Source organism: Protopterus annectens, chromosome 6.part0 (genome assembly GCF_019279795.1).
Source record: "Protopterus annectens isolate FY-2018-M chromosome 6.part0, PAN1.0, whole genome shotgun sequence".
Lineage (NCBI taxonomy): Eukaryota > Metazoa > Chordata > Ceratodontiformes > Protopteridae > Protopterus > Protopterus annectens.
In genome coordinates this window covers 980163896-980180066 of record NC_056737.1, presented here as the reverse complement: position 1 = coordinate 980180066, position 16171 = coordinate 980163896, and the positions used below count along the sequence as shown (strand labels likewise).

Here is a 16171-nt window from a genome sequence, read left to right as displayed (position 1 = left end):
GTCAACAAAAAACTAGGCTCCCTCTATAGAATCAAATCCTTTCTTACCCCACTAGCAAGGTCTACTATTGCCCAGACCCACTTAATCTCCACCCTCCTCTATGCCTCCCCTGTATATACTAACCTCTCAAAAAACAACTTGAACAAACTGGCTGCCTCCTACAATATTGCTAGATTTGCAACAGGCTGTATATTCAGAACCCATCACTGTACTAATTATGAACAACTAGGATGGATAGAGTTGCTAAATTTACTTCTATTTAAACAATTAACAGTTGCCTACAAAATCCTGTGTCAGCCTACTAACACTCCAATTCTTACCGACCTTATCACACCCTACAACAACCTTAAGACCCTACGCTCATCTAATAAAATATTAGTACAAATATGCAAAACCTACAATATGGCTGGTGACTCTTTGTTCTCTAATACTGTGGGTAAAACCTGGAACTCTCTTCCCAGTGACCTGACCATCCTTTCTTCACTAACACAATTTAAAATCAGGCTAAAAACCTACCTTAAATCCCATTGGTTATGCCCCTGTGTGAACCCAGACTAACTACTCATGTTATTTTATTTACTAAGACATCTGTCTTGACGGTGGTGGTGCTGCGGTAGCGTTGTCGCCTCACAGAAAGACACTGTCCGGTTCGATTCTCAGCTAGAGCATCTTCTGCATGGAGACATGCGTGAATGGGCGTACCTTCGTTGAAGGTTGTGCGTCAGGTTGTGCGTCAGGCCTGGCAAGCCGGAACGTAAAAATCAACTACCAATCATTAGCGGACTGGAGTTCCGCTGTGGCGACCCCTAACCGGGAAAAGCCAAAAGACACAAACTAATTGACTACTGAAAACCATAAATATAACGGGCCTAAATTTGATTAATTCTCTATCAATATCCCTAAAATATCATTAGGACTACCTACCATGTTAACAAACGTTACATGTCATATGATTCTGCAATCAAATGTGTTTTGGAGTGAACATATTTCCTTATATATTAATCTACCCATATCTGGAAAATCTATCATGTATAAAACAGCTTAATCTTGTATTGTACTTGTACCTGTGAAATATTGTTTTTATATAATTTTTTTTTACTGTGTTTTCGAGGAGCTTTTCTTTCCGGGCCTCTGCTGAAAATGGACATATATCCAGTTGGACTAGCCCGGTCAATAAATGTAAAACAAAATAGAAATAAATAAATAAAATGTCTAAAGCTGTTTGTAAGGTTTTCCATTCAGATTTCAGTCACTGCGAGGGAATAGGATTTTGGGTCCCATGGCATCTATGATTCTAATGATACCTCTGGCAAGACTCCACATGAGAAATGTACACTAGTACCTAAAGTCTCTTTGCTTCCAGCACCAGCATTCTTTGTCTTTTCAAATCCCAGTGCTGGGATTTGTCAGAAGCGAAATCACTTGGTAGAGGCACCAAATTTCCCTAAACCCAGATCTCTGCTTCTTCATCCTTACTGCAAGGAGTCATTCACCACAAATGCCTTGGACTTGCCTGGGGAGCAGCAATTTCAAGACAGATAAAAGTGTGTGGGACACAAAACTCAGATATATGCACATAAATATTAAAGAAATGCTTGCCCTGATATGGCACCTGGGATACCAAGCTGAGATGCATGCACTTAAATATAAAAGAAATGCGTGCCCTGATATGGCACTCGGCTATTTGAGTCATCTTTGGTCCTGTTATGTGGAACATCAGCAAGCAAAGAGGAACCAGGTCATACCCCCTTTGAAGACTAGTTAGCTTGGGATGTAGCCTCACACCACAGTCTCCCTGTACAGGCATCCTACATTTCATCAGAGCAAAATTGTGTGACAGACAAGCAGAGCAGGACAAGCGTAAACCCTCAGGAATGGAAACTAGATCGGGGGGGTTCTTCAAAGATTTGATTCATCTGTGGGCAGCTCATCAAGTATACCTATTTGCCTCCTCTTTGAACAATCAACTGGAAAGATTCTGCTCCAGTACGCCATGCAAAAAGACCTGGAAGACTGGTGCCTCCCTCTTTCCTTACACAGGCGATTCCTGTATGGTCTTCCACTCTTTCCGGTGATATCCAGGGTACATCTTGAAGATTCAGTAGGAATCCCTCAAGATCGTTGTGGTGACTCCCTTCTGGCCCAGGCAACAGTGGTTCTTCCTCCTATTGGAAATGGCCAGGGGCTATTACCACAAACTTCCTCACAGAATGGATCTCACACAAGATTGGACTGTTTGATGCACCCTGATCCCAGTCAACTTCAACCGACTGCCTGAATGATGGGGTCTTAGTTCCATTTAGGCAAGTATTTCTTTGGTTTTACAATATTTGTGAGTCACTATCTTATGGCCTTACGTATTCTTCCATCAACATTTATTTATTGGCCATTTCAGCATGTCTGGCCATGGATCATCCTTTTTCAATGCATCCTCATGTAAAAATGCTGTTGAAAAGGATTTTGCATAAAAAGCTGCCAAGAAAATTGGTGGCTCCTCCTTGGAATCTTAATTTTGTGTTAGAGAAGCTAACACTTGCTTCATCTGAGCTAGTTAATCTGGCTGACTTGAGGTTCTTAACATACGAGTTGCAGGATATTATGGTGAGTCAACCCTATCTCATTTTCCATAGAGACAGGGCTTATTTGAGAGCTAATTCTCCTTTTATGCCTAAAGGAGTGTCCGAGTTTACTTTAAGCCAAACTGTCCAGCTCCCCATTTTCTTTCCTGAACCTCAAAATAAGGGAGAAAGGGTACCCTATACCTGGAATGTCCACAGACAACTGGTGCTAACTTTATAGAACTTTCAGATCTTTGGATATGCGGTTCATTTCTTGTGAAGGTAAGAAGTAGAGACAATGTGTGTCAAAACAGACAATTTCCAAATGTTTGTCTCAAGATACAACTTTTGTTATACTATCCACAAAAAAATTGTTGTAGGCATGGTCATGGCCCACTCTGCCAGAGCCTTGACTTCATGTATGGGTTTTTGGAAAGGGTTGGATTCTAGAAGTATTCTAAAAATGGCAACCTAGTCTTCTGATCATAAGTGTACCAGGCATTGCAAGCTTGATTCTTTTTCTAGGTCTAGATTGGGCTTTCCTGGGACCTTTCTCCAAGGGCTCCTGCAGCCTGCCCCTTCCCTCTTCCAAATGTATTAAGCTAGGGTAATGTACCCATATAGCTAAAGCTACTGCAGCATTGATCAGATCATAGTACAGTTGTGTAAGTAAACATACCATAACAGTAGATGTTCGAATAATCACTGCTGCAGTAGCCACTCTCCCTCCACCCCCCTTGTTTTTTGGTGTGTTTTTTATGCCAGGGTGTGGGTACTTAAGTTGCTCGTAGCATTGCCCTTTCAGGGTTCAGGTTCCCTGTCACTGTTGGCATAAAAGCTCTGAAGGGATTGGTGCCCAAAGCTGTCTTCAGTCAGCTCAGCTTGAGCTGACTTATTTGGGAGTGTGGAAGGTGCCCTGAAGCTTTGTAAGTGGACTCGCTGTTATGTCCTATGCAGGATATAAACCACGTAGCTAATGCTATTGCAGCACTGCTTGTTTGAACATGTACTATTATGGTAAGTTTATTTACAACAGTACTTTCCAGATGTGAAAGCCACATACTGACCATAACAATTGATCTGGACTGGTCATTCCTTCCCTATCATTCCCTTGCTCCTTACCGCATTGCGAATGTGGTGGGCGTTACCAGTTACTTCCTTGCCTTGTTTTGTATTTTCTTAATTCTTTTTATAGTTAAACCTGTATTAGGTGGGGAGGCTATGAGATCCAGAGAAGATTCCTTTCCCAGGGGACTGTGGGTATAGGGGAGGGCATTGGGTAATGTGGGAAAGTACTCATCGGCAGCCTAAGTCCTACAAGCTATGAGGATGGAGCTAGCAGTCCAGATCTATCGGTAGGGTAAGTATGTAACTTTTATTTCTCTTTTGGTGAATGTTCCAAATGTTGAATTATGTTACCCTGTAATACAGCCAGCCTTCAAAATACAGCAGAGACAGTGGTCTTACAGAAAGGTGTACGACCAGTGATGATGATGATGTAATTAGCCACATACAACTACATTAGGACACTAATTATCCTCACAAATCTGTCATTTTCAGCACAGCTCCTGCTGAATATGGGTCTGGGGAGTGGCAGTTGAGCTGACTGCTATTGGTGGGAACTGTTCTCACCTGAAGTGCTGCAGGTGGACAATGCTCTCATCTGCAGACTTTCAGGTGTGCGTTTTTGGTCATGTGCCTTAAGGCAAGAGTGGTTTTGCTGTACATGTTATTCAATCTGTGATGTAGTTACTTGCATGACTCATTTGCTTTTTGGAGAATTATTTCCTGGCTTCATCATTTAAAGTTGTTGATCAGCCATTGATATGCTGTCATCTGCGAATTTGTACAGAAGGAAAGTGAGAGAACGGAACCATGTGGTGGACAGCGCACCCAGTTAAGAAATCTATTGAGGTTTATGCTGCAGAGTAACTTTCTCCTGAATGGTAATACAGCAATTTAATTAGTGTTGTTTCCCATCACTTTAGCTGAAGAGCAGGCAAACATGAGGAGGCAACTGCAAGAGGCAGAGGATCTCTACATTACGGGGATGAAAATGGTCAATGCAACCAGCAAGAAAGCACAGAAGAGAGAGTAAGTCAAGTATCTTGTTAAATTAAATGTGTTTTACTGATTGTTCTTCCCTTTAGCAAGTGTGTTGTAAGAACCTTCTGGAACAGTTACTGTAGATGGTATACAAAAAATCCAGATGAGTTGCAGACAGTGAGACTAGAAGAAGATGTGTTTGTAGAATAAATGAAAAGGTATAAGTGACTTTGCTTCATTTTTCATGGAACCTTCTTCCTAGTGATGTAACATCACTTTCCTCCCTAACTATCTTCAAACAAAAGCTCTAAATCTATCTCAAATCACACTGGCTCTGTCCGTATACCCCTGACTAACCTTTACTGTAACTGCTATGCTTTCTTAGAACACAGTGGCCTTGTCATTGTTGTAACCCTGACTAACCTTTACTGTAACTGCTATGCTTTATCTCTTTTCTTCTTCTTCCGTTCTACCTCTCACTCCTTGTTACTTATTTCTGAAGAAGTTAGAATGTAAGCTAAGTAAGCAATTTATATAATGATTATTTTCTTGAGTATTAACCTGATACTTTCTTAAAAACACTTTGACTTGCTCTGTAAATAGAAATTAACTGAAAGAATGTGCTAACAGTGAAATTACCAATATTATCTGAAATCCTCTCTTCAATATTACATGTATTTTGTCTCGGTCAACAAATGTAAAATAAATAAATACATTTTAATTTATAAACACGGTCAAGAAATGCTGTCAAGCAAGAGCCAATGCCTTGAAACACCTGCGCATGTGAAAAATTGTTCACAACTTTTGTGTGCCTTGTTGCATATAGACCATAGTATGTGTGTTTTTAAAATTTTTTTTAGAATTTAAATTCATAACTGTATTTCTTTATTTTGACATAAATATTTTGGATGAAAGTAGAATGTTACTGAGGAAACATATGTCTGTGATAAATTAGTAATATCCTTCCTTAGATCATTGGTGCAGTATTTCATTACTATTGGGTTATTTTGCTGAGTTAACCTGGCATCCAGCGTGGGTACCAAAGCCAAACAAACTTCTACATGGTCATATATCTGAAGTATGATATAAGCCTTCAGCTGTAAGGATATATAAGCAGGCATAAGATCCTCAAACTATCTTGCTGTCAGTCCGAATGTAGGTCTCTTACCCATCTGTTTGTTGTTTACATGGTCACTTGTGTTACTTCTGCCTTTATTTGTTCAGATAAGTGCCCTATTGGGGATCCTTCCTTTTTTTCTTGATCTTTGGTGTTTAAAACTGTTAGATGTCAGCTGAGAGAGGGACATGTGACTGTAGTAGGCAGGTTCCTTATAAGAACCTCCACTCCCAGTTTTTGTTTTGTCATGGGGCTGAACACAACTATAACAATTTTCAGATTTGTCAGCTGGTTGTTCTAAAAACCGTGCATTCGGTGTCTTTCCTTGTTAACTGCTTATTTAGAGACCCAGCACTTTTGAAGCACCTTGCCCAATCATAAATGGCCGAACCCTTGGCATCCAAAGTTCTGCTCTCACTAAAAAGAGAAATTAAAAATGCTTAGGCCTGAACTGTTATCTTCTCAGTCAGACTCAGACGTACCCATTGAGGTGTTGCAGGAATCCATGATATGCCAGATTCACTTCTCTGGCTGCCGCAACACTGATTCCCCAAGAGACTGATATGGAATCTGATTCAAACACATCCTGTACAACTGATCATATCAATTTGGTCGAGAAGAGGAAACCAAGGCTTATTATTTCTGAAGACCAGAGAGCCTACTTCGAATCCTGGTTAGGGAAGAGGAGCTTGAATATTTGATTGAGGTTTGCTAGGAGTCTGATCCAACACGCTTTGTAAAAGCAGATCACACAACTAAGAAAAAGGAACACAAGACTTAAGAATGTTTCTCCATGTGATATGCCTCTGGGGGAAAATAATGGATGTAATTTTCACAGGGCCTATACAAGGTCGTTTTTGTTTCTGAAGTCTCTTTCCTTTCTCTCTGCTTCCCCCTGTTCTTAACCCCCCCCCCCCCCCAAAAAAAAAATAGCACAAGTTCTCCTTTGAGGAGGAAGAAGAATCAGATGAACGCTGTGTAGGTGTATTCATCTCGTATTCATTAAACTGGTCAAAAGGCTTCACCTGACAAAGATGTCCTATTCCCTGACTGTCATGTGGAGTAAAAGCCTTTGGGGAAACCATCACAAAAATGATACAGCATTTTGAATAGGAATTTAAACAAGTTTCTGATGGTATTACAGTTTGGAGGTAGGAGCTCCTACTCTAGCTGTTGTCCTTCCAGTTTTAAAGCCCTTTCTGAATGCATTTGCATCTAGTTGTACCTCTCCCGATTCCCTGCCACTGGCACCTGAGAGGCCTTATAGAGTTTACAAAGTACCGGGGTTCTAAAATTGCTTTATAAAAGTCCTTTGGTGGATCCTTCTGTTTTCTTTCTGTACTGACAGTCTCTCCAAACTTTTACCTGCTGCTAACGTTATAATGTCAGACAGAGACTGTCGGGCCATGGACAGATATGGAAAGAATTGTTTACACTTCTGGCAGACTGGCCTTCAGGGCATTGACTTATCAAACCCAAATGACAAAATATCTGTTGCCCTTGGTGAATTTAGTAAGCCTTTGACTAACCTTGAGGTTTCAAGAACTAAGCAACAGGCTATTTCTGTGGTGGCCGTGTATACCATTAAATGTAGTTATGATGCTGTGGAAGACCCCTCAAGGGTGGCTACTACCGGATCTGTCACTGGGAGATTTGCATACCTTCATCCCCAGTTTCTCCCCAAGCATATCAAAACTAAACTATTAGACTCCACTCTTTACATAGATTTTCCATTTGGCCTTGCTGTAAATAAGTTCAAACCTTTGCAGGAGAAAGTGAAAATACAAGATTTCAAGCAAATCGTTCTGCCCTCATTACCCAGGTGTCAAAGTAACTATCCAGCTAAGCCGACTTCCTTTTCTTGTAGAGACCCTTAATCCACTCAGAAAAGCAGGAAGATACCTAGGAAAAGATTTCATACCAAACTTAATAGAGATTTCAAGTTTGGGAACCAGACAACCCTGTTCTCTTACCTCCCAACACTCAGACTTGTGAGAGATGCACTTATATCACCAAACTGGAAGCTATGCACTCTCCAGCCAAGACTGGACTAGCTGGTCAAGAGGAGAAGGTCAACACCTGCACCAGACCACATGGAACACATAGCCCTCCAGAACACCCACTATCACAGCTCTCACATAAAAACACAAACCACACACCCACCTTCATGGAGGCTCTCAATAGAAATTTACCCAAACAGCAGAGACCTCCAAGGCAGAAACACACTCAACCACCACAACTCAGCACAAACCACAGGACACATAGCTCACCTCCACAGTGTGCCCCTCAACCTAAGCCCCTAAGGTTAAACACCTTGCCCAGTGCACTAATCATAGGTGACTCAATAGTGATGTGCCCAGATGTCCACTCACTAGGTTGAATCAGGAAAAGGTAACAGTCAGCTGTCTATCAGGTGCCAGAATCCGACAGATAGCACACGTAATCAAGGCACTCCACAACAAGTACAAGCATGACTCTGTCATTGTCCATGTGGGTGTGAATGACCTGGACTACATGAAAAGAGACATGGTGGATCTCTCGGATTATGTGGCTTAGGCAGGTATGACACTAGCCCTGGGCAGTATCCTACCGTCACCCAGAATGATACTGCAGTACAAACAAAAAATGATTGACTTCAACAATTGGCTAAGTTTCTGGTGCCATTCTAAGGGGATCCAGTATCTGTCTGCTTGGGATGAAATGATTGACAGATCTTGATGCTTTGCCAGAGATGGCCAGCATCTGCCACCCCTGGGTTTCCAGGTACTGGATAATGCCCTTACCATCCCAATAGTGCCTTTTTTGGACGATGTTCCAAAGACCAAATTACCACTGTAACAGCTATAAATAAATGCAATCTGAGGGTCATGCTGCTCAACATTAGAAGTCTAAATCTCAAGATGCACTCGCTCGGAGCACTCCTCAAAAATGAAGAACATCGACATTTGTGCTGTAATGGAGACCTGGTTTAAAGTGTCAGAAAGCACCCCTGTGCTACCAGGCTACAACTCATTCCACACATTTCAGCCCCAAAACATGGACCGAAGCTCCAGAGGCGGTGGTGTCTCTATATTCATAAAGGATATGCTCCAGACTAGTAGTCTAGCATAATGCATCTGAGATACTTCAGGAATAACTAACATTGGGCAAGACTGCAATCCAGGTCATAGCCTGCTATAGGTCCCCACCCTGTCCCTAGACTCTCACTCCATGTTCCTAAGCACCCTGGAATCTATCAAGGTCCAACCCAACATTCTCATACTAGGAGACTTCAAGTACCCCTCCATCAACTGGGAAAACTACTCAAGCACCAATACACTGACCCAATGCTTCCTGGAATTCATCAATTCCAATGCCCTGGACCAGCTCATTCTGACCCCCACTAGAGGAAGCAACATCCTTGACCTGGTTATTACTAACATGGGCGACTCTACACCAGTAGTCAATCCCTCCCTGGTCAGATCTGACCATAAACTAATCACCATGGAAATCCACGTCATCGACACCCCCCCCCCCCCCCGCAAAGCAGAATCCTACCGATCTGAATCCTGTAATTGTAATGACCAGTTGTCTTGTGTATAGAGTTTCCTTAGTAATGTCTAATGTCTTTACTTAATGTGCAAGCATGTTTCATCAAATATATGTAAAAAGTATTTGTTATCTGTTATTATACATTCCGTCTTGTATGTGGAAATGTTCATTGCTGTTCTGGATATGTATGTATATGGTAATTGTCTGTGGGGCTTTTCTCCCCAGGCATGCACTGAAAATAGGGACCCACCCAGTTGGACTTTCCCAGTAAACAAATGTCAAATAAAGAAAATTCTAACTGTCATTCAACAAGGCTACAGCATGACATGGAAGGAAATTCTAGTCTTCAGAATTCTTCCTCCTCCTCCATCCAATCAGCTGCACATTCTTGCAGGGTCTTCTCAACCAAGATACCATAGAATCCATGCCACCACAGCATCTAGGAAAAGGTTTTTATTCGACTTACTGGTATGCAAAAAAGGAGGAAATTGGTGACCCATTCTGGACTTGTCTCACCTCAGTACCATTTTGAAGGTGCCTTTCAAAATGTTTTCCCTGCAAACTGTTCTCCCCTTCATCTTTACCTCAAGCTTTTCTGGTATACAGGATGTTCCTCATGTTCTCAACTTGTTCATCACACATTCAGTTCTCTGCTTTACCATTTGGGTTATCCACAGCTCCCAGGAATTTCACAAAGTGCCTAGCTTCTGATTTTGCAGGACTATGGGAATTCAGATTTTCTCATTTCTGAATGATTTTCATATATACAACCAACCTATCAGGAAGTCCTACTAATGCATTTCCACTACACTGTTTGCCTCCTGCAGAGGCTGGGCTTCATGATCAATCTAAAAAGTCTGCCTTTGACCCCTTCCTAGGATCTAGTCTTTTTGGTGAGCAGGCTGGGCACACGTCTCATGCTAACCTTTCTCCCACTAGACAGAATGCAGACTGTCCATGTATTTCCAGTCTCTCCTCCTTTTTCAACCTTGCCCTTCAAGGGAAATTCTGAAGACACTGGGGTTCATGGCAGCTTTCATCCCCATGATTCTCTTAGCCAAACTTCACATGAGAAAGATTCAGTGATACTTAAAATCTCTCTAGTCCTAATATTGTCACCCATTGGCACACCCTGATTCCACTATTGCTTTCTCTCAAAAGATAGTTACATTGATAGATCTCTCACATGTACCTGAATCAAGAACTACCATTAAAACTAACTCTCCACACTCCGGAATTGTACACATACAAATCAGATGTGGATGGGCGTACATGGACAGGCTCCTTATTAGTTCAGGGTCTGTGGACCCTGAGAGAAAGGAAGGATCACATTAGTGTGAAAAAAATTGGGGACGGTCATTCAGGCTGTATCCCCCTCAGGATTTTCACAGATAACTTAATAGTCATGTGGTATGTAAACAAATGGGGGGGGGGGTGTCCTACCAACTTTGCAGAAAGACTGTTTCTACTAGTTTGGGATCAAACTATAAAAACTAATCTGTCCCTACAAGCAGTTTACATTCTTTCACAGGACAGTGTTCTTGTGGACTGCCCCTCACAAATGGATGTTGAAAAGAGACGTCTTCTTGGACATAGGTCTATCTGAGGAATACCTCATTTGTGGACTGTTTCCCTCCACTCACAACAAATGGCTCTGCCTGTTTTGCTCCAGGATTCCTTATCTTCAGGCCCAGATGAAGGATGCCATGTCTTTTTCATGGGCAGGGAAGTTCCTTTATGCCTTCTCTCCACTCCCACTAATTCAAAAAGGTGCTGTTAAAGATCCAAAGGAATAGACCAGAAAGTCCCTTTTGGCCTAGGCCACATTAGTTTCCCCTTCAGCATCATCATCATCATCTAGCCAGGAGTTATTGTCGCAAGTTACCCTGCAAAGTGAAAAACTTCTCTGTGCTTCATCCCAACTTGCTAACTCTTAACCTGACATTGTAGATAGAATTCAAATTCCTTTCAGACATCAGTTTTCTGAAGATGTGTTCCAGGTTCTCCAGGAAGAGAGGAAACCTATCAGTAGATCATCTTATCTTTACAAATGGCAAATATTTTCTCTCTGTCAAAAAAAAAAAAAAAAACAGAGAGAATCCATACAATCTGGGATTTCTACTATACTTTCTTACTTGTGTGAGCTCTTAATAGACAGTGTAGCCTGCTCCACTGGCAAGGCATACTATCTGCCAGTTTTGCATGTATGTCCCTTGATCCTCCCCTGCTTTCTTGAACTGAAATAAATCAGTTTCTCAAGAGCGCCTTTCATTTCAACCCATCTAGGAGAGCTATTCCTCACCCGGACCAGAGTCTTTGTCTGTGTTTCCCCCACCCCAGTTTGGGTGAGCTGGTGTTGGCTGTTCACTCCCATTTTCCTGTCAACTCTTCCATCTCATGGGCTCACTGATAACCCATGGGTCTTATGGGTTGTCAGACAGCTGGCTAGTTACTACTGTTCTATGTTTTATATAAAAGCAAGAATTTATAAACGCTAGGTTTGCATTAACCCAGGGTCATCTTTATAACTGCAATAGTTGCCAGCGTTTTTGTCCCAGACTTTAAATGTGACATTGTCATGCATGATTATATTGGTGAAAAATATTTAAAATCTAAAATCTATCAAAATAACAATATCCTGCTGCCTCTAATGACCAGAACCATTTTGTGTTGTGCTTTTCTATCTGTGTTTTTAATTGTATGTTTTCTTTTCCAGATCCTTAGGGGCCACTATGTCGTATCTGCTGTCTTGACCAGGGCTATCTCCCAAAACCTCATGTAACCCATTTTGCACCACACATCACCCTTTGAAAGTGAGAGAAGGCAGTTTGAGGGACAAAGAGCCACTCAAGAGGTCCCAGCAGATCAGAAAAGGATGTCAGTTTTACTTCATGTTCTTTTTGGTCCCCAAAACACAAGGACCTCGTGTCCATTGTCAGCGTTAGTGACCAAAACCAGCTCATGGCAAAGGAATCCTTTTGAATGGTTATAACAGTTTGTCCATTTGCAAACAATCTGGCCTTAGGATGACTGCACAGCACCTTAGGTAGTAGGGCTTGGACCTATGTTACACCCCCAGCCCACTGCAAATATAAACACAGTGTTGCCTAATTTGTGCTCGAGACTCCCAAAATGTTAAATAGAAAATACTCCAGAAGCAGGCTGAGTCAGGGGATATTATCAAATTAAGGCCAGTAGATATTTGAAAAAATAAAGACCACAGCTTGCTGCTAATTTTTGAACTATCTGCTTGCTGTAAAAGCCTCTGGTTGACTTGGAATATCATTAAGATTAGGTCTTAACTACCCCGAAGAGCTGTGTGCTGCCCCGTGATGCATATCTGACTGAAGTCTAAAGCCTGAGGCAGATGATGGTGCTAGAACATTTAGAGCAAGGGACAATAAAGGTGTGTTTAAACCTATTTGGGATTGTACCAGTAGTGAGAGAGAGATTGTAAATAAAGGCTTCTACATCTTAGCTGCATCCTGTATGCAGATGATATTGTCATTGCACCTGCAAGTTTAATACAAATACCATCACCTGGGGCTTCAAACAGACTTCTTGCACCTCTGGAGCTGTTTATCTTCTGACATATTAGTTATAAATACAAGTAATGTGTCAAACTTCAGAACATAACAAAATTGCCCCTGATGTCATTATCTCTGCCCTTAGAAATATACCACTGCCAGTTATCACTGTCTGTAAATACCTAGATGTCATGTTAGACCATTTGTTACAGTTTAGCAGACACACACAAATAGTCATTAATGAAGTACTAGCACAGCTTAAAATTGCCTCCAGAATTTCTAATCTTCTTACCCCAGGTGCCAGAAGTGCAGTTATTGTTCATGTGGTAATTCCCAGGCTTTAATATGGCTTCCACTTTACTGCACCTATCCTTCCATTTTACTGTTGCAGTATTCATTATATTAGAAATCCCCTGCCAAGGACGGCCTGACATCTGACCAGTATGTCAAAGCCTTTAGTATGCTTTACGGTATGCCATACGTTGCACACATACTTCTCACATAGTGTAGGGCATATAGGTGACATCCGGATGTACCATCCTCAGAACTTCTTTGCCATCAGTCCAAATGCCATTGCTTAATCGTCAGTCTTAATGCCCGTTCACCAAGCTATTGCAAATAAGTGCACCATTGGGGTTCTTTTTTTACATATTTGTCTTTTATTGTTGCTTTGGGGTTTCATGTCATTCAAGAAGGGTAAATGCCAGTGTGGGAGACAGATTCCGCATAAAGACTGCCACAAACAGTGTCTGCTTTGCCTTGGCACTTCATATGACCATACATCCTTCATATTAGGCTTACCAAGAAGCCTGTTGCCCCTCCCTGGGATCTTAATTTTGTTTTGGAAAATTTTGACTCTGGCTCCTTTTGAGCCTGCAGCCTCAGCTTCCTTGCAACATTGCTCTTGGAAGACTGTACTTTTGTTGGCTTGTACGTCTGCCAGACGGTTGTGTGAGCTTCAAGCCCTTATGGCTTGTCCTCCTTGTTTAGTTTTTCATAAGGACAGGGTGTCCTTGCATACTACTCCATCTTGTATGCCCAAGGTTGTTGAATGAGTTGTCCCTTAGCCAGTTAATTCATTTGCACACTTCTTCGTTTTCCGCAGTCTGCCAGTGAGAAGGTGCTGCACACATTGTATGTGCATAGACAACTCGTATTTTATTTGGATAAGGCTAAGACTATTAGGAAATCTGATCAGCTTGTTGTTTCCTTTCATACCAGGTCCTTGGGATTAGCTGTATCCAAACAAACTATTTCTTCTTGGATCTCAAAAGCTATTTCTTTTTTTTCCAAGGGTTTGGATACTGACTGTTGTGAGGCAGCTACCTGGACTTCTGTGCATACATTTACCAAGCACTACAATTTGGATGGAATCTCCAGAGCTAGAGCTGGTTTTGCTAGGACCATCCTTCATGGCATATTAGAGGGCCCTGCTTGTCCTTCCTCCCAAGTTTATTTTCCAGCTTTGCCACTCTCCCTAACATAATGAATACCAAAACAGTGAAATGGAAGGACATAGTACAGTTGTGTAACATCTTACCATAACAGTTGATGTGCTTCTGTTCACTGTGTTCCATTTCACTTCTGTATGTACTGATTACCTCTTTTCCTTGGACTGGTGTTCCTACTGGAGCTCTCAATTCTGAGGATGGTACATATGGAAGTCACCTTTATGCCCTATGCTATGCAAGGCGCATACTTGTGAAGCAACCTAAAGGCTTTGGTATACTGGCCGGATGTCGGGCTGCCCTTCGCAGGGGATCCTTAATGTAATGAATACTGCAACAGTGAAGAGAAGGACATCTACTGTTATGGTAAGATTTTACACAACTGTACTTTCTCTGCACTCAGAATACTTGTGTACTACAGCCAACAGAAAACAAAATACGAAGATTTATTCATCTGGGCAGTAGAACTGAACATTATGCATTACCGTATCTTTCAATCACTGTTCCTAAACACCACTACAAGTCAGACACTGCCTACGTCTGCTAGGCCCCATTTCAAACTTTCTGTTACTGAAGGAATTTTAGCAGATCTGCACCAGCCACTTAGCATAATATCCCTGTAATATCAGACAAATTGACAGTGTTGTTCAGCTCAAGCAGAGACCGAGATTATTTTCAAGGGAAACGCATATGTTTGTTTTACAGATCCTGGCTAACTAACACATGCCATGATGAGTCAGGTCTTTGTGCACCTGCAGCCACGAACCTCTGCTAATCCTTCCAAGACTATCCTTTGTTGCACACTGCAGCTGACATTGTCTTTTCATTTTGAACATTTTTGGCAAATGTACTTTGCTTGCATATTTGTCTATTGTGCTCCCCTTTAGTTGTATATGTACACTGAAGTAATATAATCAAAGTATATCTAATGTATATTAGCTAAATGCTTGTGGTTTGTCGCAAATTCAGCTTGCATTTTTGTTGTGATTCTCAGGACCTTTTTGGATGCCTCAGATGTGGGGTGGGTAGCTTCTTTTGGCCTTTGGTCCATTCATCAGAGGGCAGACCACATCAACGTCAAGGTGATGAGAGGTCTCCTTCTTGCTCTTCAAGTCTTCCATGCTCTGCTCTTTGGGTAGCTTCCTTTGGCCTTTGGTCCATTCATCAGAGGGCGCAGACCACATCAACGTCAAGGTGATGAGAGCTCTCCTTCTTGCTCTTCAAGCCTTCCATGCTCTGCTCTTTGGGTAGCTTCCTTTGGTCCATTCATCAGAGGGCAGACCACATCAACGTCAAGGTGATGAGAGCTCTCCTTGCTCTTCAAGCCTTCCATGCTCTGCTCTTTGGGTAGCTTCCTTTGGCCTTTGGTCCATTCATCAGAAGGCGCAGACCACATCAACATCAAGGTGATGAGAGCTCTCCTTGCTCTTAAGCCTTCCATGCTCTGCTCTGTGGGTAGCTTCCTTTGTCCTTTGGTCCATTCATCAGAGGGCAGACCACATCAACGTCAAGGTGATGAGAGCTCTCCTTCTTGCTCTTCAAGCCTTCCATGCTCTGCTCTTTGGGTAGCTTCCTTTGGCCTTTGGTCCATTCATCAGAGGGTGCAGACCACATCAACGTTAAGATGATGAGAGCTCTCCTTCTTGCTCTTCAAGCCTTCCATGCTCTGCTCTTTGGATAGCTTCCTTTGGCCTTTGGTCCATTCATCAGAGGGCAGACCACATCAACGTCAAGGTGATGAGAGCTCTCCTTGCTCTTCAAGCCTTCCATGCTCTGCTCTTTGGGTAGCTTCCTTTGGCCTTTGGTCCATTCATCAGAGGGCGCAGACCACATCAACGTCAAGGTGATGAGAGCTCTCCTTCTTGCTCTTCAAGCCTTCCATGCTCTGCTCTTTGGGTAGCTTCCTTTGGCCTTTGGTCCATTCATCAGAGGGCAGACCACATC

The 16171-nt window shown here is 42.2% G+C and overlaps 1 protein-coding gene across 1 annotated transcript in view; it reads left to right on the top strand.

Moving 5' to 3' along the window:
• SEL1L (SEL1L adaptor subunit of ERAD E3 ubiquitin ligase) overlaps window positions 1–16171 on the top strand; it is a 579007-nt gene that overhangs the window by 213311 nt on the left and 349525 nt on the right. Inside the window, exon 5 of the mRNA XM_044074620.1 lies at window positions 4547–4652. Within this exon, the coding sequence (XP_043930555.1) occupies window positions 4547–4652 (106 nt within the window). The remainder of the gene's footprint in view (window positions 1–4546; window positions 4653–16171) is intronic.